The sequence below is a fragment of the Tachypleus tridentatus genome, chromosome 6, assembly GCF_004210375.1.
Source record: "Tachypleus tridentatus isolate NWPU-2018 chromosome 6, ASM421037v1, whole genome shotgun sequence".
Lineage (NCBI taxonomy): Eukaryota > Metazoa > Arthropoda > Merostomata > Xiphosura > Limulidae > Tachypleus > Tachypleus tridentatus.
In genome coordinates, this window is record NC_134830.1 from 123,311,421 (window position 1) to 123,322,187 (window position 10,767).

Genomic DNA, 10,767 nt, shown 5'->3' on the forward strand with positions numbered 1-10,767 from the left:
TTAGATCCCAGCCAAGGCAACACTGTTGCCCAGCCCTGAATCGGGTCGTTTTACGTTCATATCTGCTTGTCGGGCTCCGGCCTGGCTCACTTCTCAGGTGCCACCTTTGACTTGCTCCCCCCCTTTCTCAACCCTCATTTTTATAACGTCCCACCGCACTTCATCACCTTAAACAAATAAAAGTTAAATACAGGCAAATTTCCAAGCACAGTTAATAATCTTTCATGTGAGGGGACCAAGAGGAACCACAACGTTCCTGACCACCCCTGTTGGGAGAGAATTCTTGAGATTTCTCTCTCTCTAAACTAAACCCCTACCAAGTTCGTTTGCGTTTTGCACACACACTGACTTGCAGACTAAATGTAGAAGACTTGAAACGTCGTCCTCTCCACTTGTGTCTTCACAACAGGCAGTTGCCATCCATTCTACAAAGTTTCATCATGAATACTCTGCCTAAACAATCTATCATAGAATAGTTTGTTTCTAATTTGTTAAATTGTTAATTAATATCATTACGTGAAGACCGAATTATTTAAGTTGTGTCTGTTGGTCAACTAAAGAATAATATGAATTATTCTGTGTGTAATTTATTACTCAACAGATTGAAACATGGATTTAATGCCAATTTAGATAAAGAAATTGTTATATGACTGTTTAATAAGTGAAATGTGGTATTGCTCCGTCTGACTAAACTTTCGCTTGTGAAATTGTATTTTCATCCACAAAGGCGAATGATAAGGGAAAACCAGCCACGTAAGTAACGTCTGTCATTGTTATTATTACAACTTCATAACATTTCCAAACTAAATTGTAGGATAGTGATAGTAATTCGTTTTATAATTTTGGTATATTGTGATATATTCTCGATACTTAGATGCACGTGTAACGTAACATAGTAATTACTTATATTTTAAAGTATGGTAACTATATAATTATGCTCTGTTATCCAAGAGCTTTACCAACTTATTAACAGTAGAAGGAACTCAATTAATATGTAATTATCATTATCTAGTTAAACACTTTCAATTTTGTAGAAAACATTGTTTCAACTTCTCTCACTGATAGATTATAAATTGTTGCTTTTCCTTACCCTTACTGAAGGTTTCTCATATTATTAGATTAAAAGTTATCGCCTCAAATTAGTGTTATGTTTTCAGGTTAGTGGTATACGATGGTTGTGAGGAAGTCCAAATAATAAATTTACTAGTTTCGGTGTGGTTGTGAAAAGAAAAGACCAGATAGCTAGAGTTTTACTGTGACTGTCAAAATAAAGTTTAGACCGTTAAAGTTTTACTGTGACTGTAAAAATAAAGTCTAGACCGTTAAAGTTTTACTGTGACTGTAAAAATAAAGTCTAGACCGTTAAACATTTACTATGATGGTAAAAAGAAAGCCTAGACGGCAAAAGTTTTATTGTGATTGTAAAAATAAAGTCTAGACTGTAAAGAAAACCAGACAGATTTATGTAATTGTAAAAGAAAAGATTGTCTGAATTTTTCTAAATGTGTAAAAAATCGCATATGATTTGAAAAACCTCTTTGAAAAGTGCAGTTGGATTCTATAAGTTTTGAAAACTATTAATTTTTGAAGATTGTGAACAAAGCTGTTTAAGAAGATAAGTTCATCAATGGGAGCGTTAACAGCATATGTGGTCACAATCTCATGTTTTCGTCAGAAACATTGATATAGATATATCCTATAAAATACATTTATTTCTTTATGATCCAAACGTTACATATGTGTGGAAACCACAGAAAAGGGAGGTAGTTATACAAGTAGAAAATGAATAAATCCAACAAAAACTTCATACAGAGGAAGTAACAACATTTATTTTACTATTCTGTTTCTTGTAGTTTGAAAGTCATCTCTACTAGGGTGACAGCAGCCATTTTATTAGCGAATTATCTCAGGATCTTAGGAGGTGTGTTACACGTAAATACACTTTCAGTATGTACAAATCCACATTCGTGATAAATATGGCATACAAATATACACCTGTGAGTGTTCGCGATGCCGTTTACAGTTCACCTCGTCCAATTACACCCAGTTTTATATCGACCTTATCAGAACATAACTTTCCTCTCTGGAAGTGAAGTTAAGTCAACGTGACATAATATTTAATAATCGTGTATGAACATTGACTGGAAAAGTAGGGAGTCACGTGCCCCTTCTGCCCTATGTACTAAATGTCTATTTTTGACACATGATATAATAGAGCAAATTATAATCGACAATTTTATTTATGACATCATTAAAAATTTGTGTACAAAATAAGGGTTTCCTTAAGGTTTGTCTTAAACCTAATGACATCGAATTTCAGGATTAGGCTCATTATTCTCCACCTCTCCGATCAAATTACATCAAATTCTGGGCCCATCTTTGGCATTTTTAGGTTTAAATAAAACAAACTTCTTGACTTTACTCTTGTTACTGAAATCCTTTTATCTGTAAATCAGTATAGCTCAGTTTTGTTTGTATTGTTTTAAACATCGTATGTTCACAACGTATTTGAATATTAATACAAATAATGTATTTATAGAAACAAAATAAAAACTAAAAGTAGTGGAAGACAAACAGTTTACTGGAAAAGTTCATTTTTCAAACATTTCAATACACCTCTTCGTGAAATATAACCTATTTTAAATTAAACTAACAAATTCCCAAAACTTTATTATAAGAATTGGAAGAAAATTATTTGTTTAAAACGTTGTTGTTTGTTGTGTGGGGGGGACATTATATCAGACCCATTTTATCATTACACTGAACTTCTGGAAATATGATCTGATAAACTTAATTTGATTAAAAGCGTTGCAGCCTATACAACAATATGACAACGTAAGAAATTAAAAACACTTATACACAAGTATAAATATTCTTACGACGCGACACGTTTAAACTTTCTGAAAGTGTCTGTCTTTCCTAAAGAAAGGTTTGGAAGAGTATTTTAAAAAGTTTAACTTCACTACCTACATCTTTATAAAGCATTAGGAAAAAAATCCTTCAGTGGTAGAGATTGAAACTATCTGGTCACTTAAACAATGAATGTAAAAACAGGAATATAATAGAAAAATACTAAAAAGCTTTGGGTTCTTTAGTCGCGTCTGATGTGGTCGCTGCAGTCAAGATGGAATACAAAAAAGTCATAGACTGGTTGGAAGCCGCTTGTAACGTATAGGTTTTCCGAGGCAGAATTGCACCGCTTGATGGTAGTACAAGGAATTAACCCTAGACACAGAGATTCTTTGGTCAAGAATTTGAGGGCTATGCGACTGTAGCCCTTCATTCGGTGTTCTGGAAGAGTGAAACCGTGTCCATTGTAACCATTGATACACGTGGTCCGCCAAGAGATGAGCTCATTGGTTTGGCGGAGAAAAATCCCTGATGATGGAAGATATTCTACTTGTTCTAACAAGTTATCGTAGCTATAAGCCCAGCGGAATCGCCAGAATTTATATATTTCTTTGGCATGGTGAGGTTCCAGAGGTGCAACATACACTTCAACTGGGAGGCTGAAAGAAAGAAAGAGAATTTGGATGTTGCTGATAAAAACAGTGACATTTCTACCCTTATTCTAAGTAGCTTGTTGAACCAGAATAGATTAATAGTTTGTTTGATGGTTGTTAGTAGTCGTTTGAACTGGAAAAAATAAATAGTTTGTTTGGTGGTTGTTAGTAGCTGATTGAACCAGAACAGATTAATAGTTTCTTTGATGGTTGTTGTAAGACAGCAGAAAACGATTAAAACAAAGAAGACAGTATTGTTACAATCTTAATTTCTACACCTATTAGGGTTAGGGCAATAATTAGGCTAAGTTTTGTCATTAATCTTCGATAGAAACTTATAATAACAAACTAAAGTGTTGTACAAAATGTGTCATATATATAGAAATCATTGAAGCAATTTCTATATAACATCATTATGCACAAAACTACACTTGGGCTGTTTGTACTGTGCCAACCGCGGGTAGAGAACCACGTTTTTAGCATTATAAGCCATTAACCATTCAGCTACCAAGAGCCTTGTTTAAAAGGAAAAACAAACTATTTGAAACTAAAATAAGTTTTCCTACTCTATCTCTAAGTCCGCTGGATTCAGGTCCTTCAAGACCCACCGTCTATACGAATTAAGTTCTTCAACCTTTCCCTTCTTCTGAGCAGCTCGGATTGTAGGAGGCAGTACCCATGGTAACAGGTCAAAAAATGAAATGTTTCTGCTCCAGTCCACCAGGGTGGTGTTTAGCAGGTGATCCTCGAGTTGATGGGAAGCCTCAGGAGTGGCGAAGATAGACACCGGAAATTGATCTCTCTAGAAACAAAGAAGTGACTAGGGAAACAAGTGTTTTTTTTTCACCTTGTGAAGTGGTAACCATTGTAAATACATAGCGTTGCTATAGAAACAAATTCTGTTTTACCTTAGCTGGGAGAAACGCCCTTTATTATGACGTCTACTAAAATGACAAGCTCATTAATTAATCTTAAAGGTATGAGGGAAAGTGTATTTATTAACTTTACGAAACAAGTTTGTTTATGGAAACCGAAAATAAAATATAAATTTGGTTCTTATTTCTTAGAACTTTAGAGGATTGCTTGAACTGAAATGTTTCCTTATCATTTCCACAAGATGCTTTTTTTATTAAACTGTTAAAAATTAATCAAATACCTCCTTTATCTGTGTATCTGGCCATAACACGACTAAAGTGCCCCTTGTGTCATCTTGAGGAACTAAAACTTTGTAAGCCTTCAGTCGTCCAACGACGATCATACGAATCATGTTCACTACCTTCAAAGAAGTAAACCGAATGAAACCAGAAACTGAAAACACACAAGTTTTACATCTCTATGACATTAAAAAAATGTTTACAAGTCTGGATGTATAACTTTTGTACAAGTACGGACACGTTACTATATACATACCGCGACCGAATAAGGTAATCTATCCTTGAGTTGGTCGAGGAGTGTGGGAAGTTCTCCGGGGTCTACTTCGACCAGCATGTTGTTTCAAATGAGGGAAGACTGGGAAGAACAGATTATTTCTAGCAGAACCGCAGCTGTGAAACATTGAAAGACTCATTAAATGACAATAATTAAAAAAAAACATGCAAGCACCAACCTGAGAAAACCACGAGCTATTAGACCATGTTCTGAAACTTAAGTGAATTAACGTCACGGTACGTAGTACAGCTAAAGAGCACCAAATGTTTATCTCTTACTAAGTTAACGAGGTTTATCGGATGACTGGTTAAACTAGTTTTACATCGATTATTTTAGTCATGGTCGTCTGAACAAGTTAAAGAAAGACTAAAACTTACAACATTTCAAAATTTGTTAACCCTTGAATTAGAAACATACTTGTTTCTATATCACTCACTATCTGAGGATCATATACATTTCGTATTTACGATTTTCCGTTACAACATTCTGAAAACAAAACTGATCACTAATTAAACCCCATTTAAATACTTGGGATTTTTTATTACAATTTTCGTATGACTCGTAAGACTAAGGACCAACAATCATGGAACCAAATACATTTTGTATATTATATTTTAGAATCGTTTAAAAGGCTGGCGAAGTTTTGGAGTGAGTTTCATGAAACTGGTCTCCAAAAAAATCGCCGTCACAGCAAAGTCGCGAGTAATATTTTATTTCGTGAGAGAATCGTAGATTGGTAAGTGAAGGCAGTGACTGATAGAAACCAGCCACATGTGCCAGTTTTTCATCACCAAACGGAGAGAAGAATAAATTTAACATGGTGCCAGTTTAACTTGCTTGTCTTCAATAGGCTTATTAATCATTATAACAATTCTGAATTAATTAATAGCTACCTACAAACTGTTAATAATAATTAATAATCTTTATAACAATTTTGAATTAATTAATAGCTCCCTACAAACTGTTAACAATGATCTTTATAACAATTTTGAATTAATTAATAGCTACCTATAAACTGTTAACAATAATCTTTATAACAATTCTGAATTAATTAATAGCTACCTATAAACTGTTAACAATAATTAATAATTTTCATAACAATGCTGAATTAATTAATTAATTAATTAATAGGTACCTAAAAGCTGTTAACAATAATTCAAGTACAAAAGAAAACGGAAGTTATCACTAACTGTTTCATTACAAGCACTAACTACACTAATTTTTATGTTAATAGTAATTTTTAAAGAGCGACACCTATGGAAAAAGTATAGTGCTAAGAGCGACGATCAATACTGAAAACGTCCAGTGCTCTGTGTGGCCACATTGACCAATACATAGTCTTTCTTACACAGTCTAAAAGTTTGTTTTATCAAGATATTTTATTATAGAAAAATGCTTTATGTTTACCTCGTGTAGGTAAACAGACTTTATATTTGATATAAATAGCTATTTTCTAACATGATTTTTTTCTTTATTTAGCCTATTTAAATTTGACTCAATTGACAACATCTAAGAATTTTATTTCATAGTTGTAGTTGTTCTTTATCAATATCTTGTCAGTGTTTGCTGGCGAGTTTTTTTTTTTCCTTTTATCCGTCAGTTAAACTTGAGGGAAATTTTCCAAATATAGTTGTCTTGTTTTCTCTCATAACTAAATTCAGTTTCTAACTTTTGTTGTTGTTGTTGTGGAAGTTGCTTTCCCTTATCATGTTGGTCATGCTTTCTACATGTGTTCTTTTTATCCAGTGAAGCTTTTTTATGGTCATTTATTAGATCGCAAAGAGAGCAACCTCAATGGGAACCATAATTAAACGTACCCATGAACCCAACCTGTAAGTTTAGGATTAAGAAAATTTCACAAAACAATTTCAGGACACAAAATCATTTTCACTTTTTCAAAGTTTAGTACGAAACAGATCCTTTTAATTCTTTAGAAGATGTAATCTTGCTCTTTTGAAGTTAAAGTAAATACTTCAGTAAATTGAAACATCTTGTTTGAAATACAGACAAGAATTACTTTGTTTATTTTAAAGCAAAGCCACACTTAATATATGCTGTGTCAACTGCAGGAAATCGAACATTGGATTTTAGCGTTGTAACTCAGTAAACATTTACACCATCTGGGGTCAGAGGGATGAGAGAGATTCGATCGATAGTTTTACAATTTATAGCTCTGCGAATAATTTAATTTATTGCTTTAAATGCCATTAATTCAATAACAAACAAGTTTATTCTGTAATGCAGCGGTATGTCTGCTAGAAACCGTATTTCAATATCTGTGGTGGGCAGGGCACAGACAGCCCATTGTGTAGCTTTGTGCTCACCTTCAAATAAACAAACCATAACTGAACTAATGTAAATGAAGAGACAATACAGTAATAAGAACTAAACTGAAAGTAAACTATAACAACCAACAAATATTAGCAACAAGCTATGTTGTTAAAGCAGGACTAAATAAAACCGGAGATGTAAAATATGGTGACAAAAAGAAAAGTTTTTAGCTCAGTTCAAAATTACATTATGGAATATATCCGTTGTGTCCACCGCAGGAATCCAAACCCGAATTCTAGTTTGATAGACCCTCAATATATATCGCTGAGTTACTGGGGAATGATGGGGGAATGAGGGCACTAATTATTAAAAGCCCAACTAGTCTAGTTTATCTCCATGACGACATAGTTCATGACCATGAAAAAAGAAAGGATCAGTTATGATTTTAAAAATTAAAAGATTAAAAATCAGCGAAAGATAAAAATGGCAAACTTTATAACCTGAGTGATTTCGAAAAGTTTGCCATTCAAATAGAAATACTTAAATATTCGATATATATGGAGTTCAGTTCTCCAGTAAACTGAAAATAAATCTTACAAACCTCCGAAGACCTGACACACCTCAACGACTATCTATTTCCAATTTTTCCCGCTAGTCTTTTTTTAAATCCGTATATTATAGAAAAATATCGAAGAAATAACATTCATACTCATACTGTGGGTGTTAAGTATGAGGTAAAAATATCAAACCACTAGGCCTTTTCTTCAATAATCAAACGACCCCCAAACAAATTGATCCGTGGTCTTTTAGACACAATTCAGAATATAACTTTTTAAAACTCGTGTTGCTTATGATTCAATATGAACTTTAAATTATAGCAGAAACGAGCTGAATGATAGCTAAATTATGGTGAAGCCAGAATGGTCTTTGAATAGTTTACTTCTATAAGACGGAAACATTTCGGCAAAAACCATTAAAACAGTATAATTGTATCTTGATAAACGGATATCTATCGGGAAAGAATCAAAGTACCCCCAAAGTGATGGCTCTATAAACTTCTCATACAACAAATTTAGTACAAACTAACAATCCCAATATTATCTGACAGCACTCATTCCGACAAAAATACTTCAGAGGAATAAACTCCCCATTTGTAATAGTTGTCAATTCCCCAGCCCCATGATAATTCCACAAAACATGGCCCCAAGTCTAAGGGATATAACTGTTGTAGTGTGTAACCTTTGTCCGACTGGTATAGAACATTAAACAAGTCGTTAATCCACCTGGTGCAGTAAGTTTGGTCTAATATTGTCACACAACATGCACAATGGAAGAGTAAGTATGGTCTCCTGATTCTATCATACAACGCGCACAACGGAAGACCTACACAATCGTTGTACTGTGTGACATTCAGTCACGATTCTTAAGATGTCTTACCAAAAATTCTTTATTAATTTATGGAGTTAAGAAACCTCAGAACACATGTTTTTACACTAGATGTGTTCAATCCCCTTCATGACAAAACAACAAGAACTAATATTGACACATAACAAAACACATGGATGAGTATGTAATAAATGGTTTTCTCGAAGTTCTAAACGTTACTGTAATAAACTTGACAGAAATCCAATGTTTGATATTACTTATTTTTCTTTTGGTTTATACATAAAACTTAAATTTAAGTACAACGTGTCTTCAAAGTACTATAAAAGTATTATCACGATAATTTAGAAGGTAACTAATAAAGCATGCATTATTACAGTATCTTAGAAGGTACTAATAAAATACGTATTATCACGATATTTTAGAATGCACTAATAAAGTATTATTATCATAGTACCTTAGAAGGTACTAATAATATATGTATTATCATGGTACTACTTATTACCGTGTTGTTATTGATTACATGTGGCTATGACTAACAACAACACTATCTATTATAGTAATTGTAACCACATGTAACCATGTTAGCACAGAATTTCTTACATAGTTAGCATTTAATAGTTTCTTGTTTATATTTGTGTGAGTAAAAAAATAAAAACACTCACCCCTCCTTTACTCTAGCTGACGTACCATCTTTTGTTTTCACCTTACGATATCAACTTGCAGTATTTGTTCCAGACTGACATCACTTCTCGAAGGTGGTTTAAATACCACAGTCTGATGGCGATGTATTCCTCCGCCAACACGAATATTAAGACATTGTGTTTGTAAACCAGAACGGCTGTAAGGCAGTGTGTTGTTATAAACGGTATCGAGTTGATTATCGAAAATCACTTCACCATCCATCCAATAGAAACACGTGCACTATTTTGTTTACGTGGAATAATATAGTCATCAGTAGTCGCATAGCCAATCGCACATGTTAGAAAATACGTCAGGAAAGACGAGTTCCAGAATGAAACTTCGGTGTAACTGGTCTGTGCCGGTTCTGCTCTCCCCCCTCACTAAACTAAATCTTTGCCGCCGAGACACTATTTATCGATCTTCACCAAAAACGTTCAAACATATTTGTGGAGTTTGCGTGGTAACCGCGAAGTGCAGTTAAGACTAGTCCGTAATCAGATGTTGGATGCAAGAGAAACATATAGTAAAATTATAACCTGCTATAAACTTCACGCACAAAATACATTAAATTTAAAAGTCACAAACCGGGTCTTATTTAAGATTCTGATGTCCTAGTGTTAGACCTGTGACACATACTAACGTTTAACTTTCTGTATTCTAATATTTCAGTTGATAACCTAGCGTTAGAACTGTGACACATAAACTAATGTTTCTCTTTCTGTATTATAAACATTTCAGTTGATAACCTTGTGTTATACCTGCAACACATAAACTAATGTTTCACTTTCTGTATTATTAGCATTTCAGTTGATAATCTTGTTATCAATGTTATTTGTGTTTGATCGTTATTTTTACTTTTTCACCATTGTTGTTACTTATTTTCCATCAATATTATTTGTGTTTGATCATTATTTTTATTTTTCACCATTGGTGTTACTTATTTTCCATCAATGTTATTTTTGTTTGATCATTATTTTTACTTTTTCACCATTGTTGTTACTTATTTTCCATCAATGTTATTTTTTGTGTTTGATCATTACTTTTACATTTCACCTTTATTGTTACTAATGTTTGATCATTATTTTTACTTCTTCACCATTGTTTGAACTTGTGTTCTTACTTGTTTTTCATATTATTGTTATTTCTTTTCACCACTACTGTTACTTTTCTTCACTGTTATTTGTTCTTACTTGTTTTTATCAGTTGTTGTTACTTGTTTTTTACCATTATAGTCACTTCCTTTCTCATCAAATGTTATTTGATGTATCACTTACAGTGATACGACTGTAAGTTATTTTTTATAATATTAAATTTTTACCTCTTTTATTTACAGTGGTTTATTAAAGTGGAATTCAATTTTTTGTTTAATTTATAATTTGTTATTATTTAGTCACGTGATGCTGTTATTTTTACTCTATTGCCACACATTTCAGCCGGTCAATGACATGTATCGTGATAATTTATTTCACATTTAAAAAAAAATATATAAATATATAAA

The 10,767-nt window shown here is 33.0% G+C and overlaps 1 protein-coding gene across 1 annotated transcript; it reads right to left on the minus strand.

Moving 5' to 3' along the window:
* Positions 1 to 1,709: 1,709 nt before the first annotated feature.
* On the minus strand, positions 1,710 to 9,734 carry LOC143253525 (uncharacterized). The gene is made up of 5 exons (XM_076507543.1): positions 9,251 to 9,734; positions 4,914 to 5,047; positions 4,660 to 4,779; positions 4,070 to 4,305; positions 1,710 to 3,509 (listed from the first exon to the last, which is right to left on the minus strand). Exons 2-5 carry the CDS (start codon positions 4,989 to 4,991, stop codon positions 3,092 to 3,094), a joined length of 852 nt encoding a protein of 283 aa, XP_076363658.1. The 5' UTR covers positions 4,992 to 5,047; positions 9,251 to 9,734; the 3' UTR covers positions 1,710 to 3,091.
* Between the last annotated feature and the right edge of the window lie 1,033 nt (positions 9,735 to 10,767).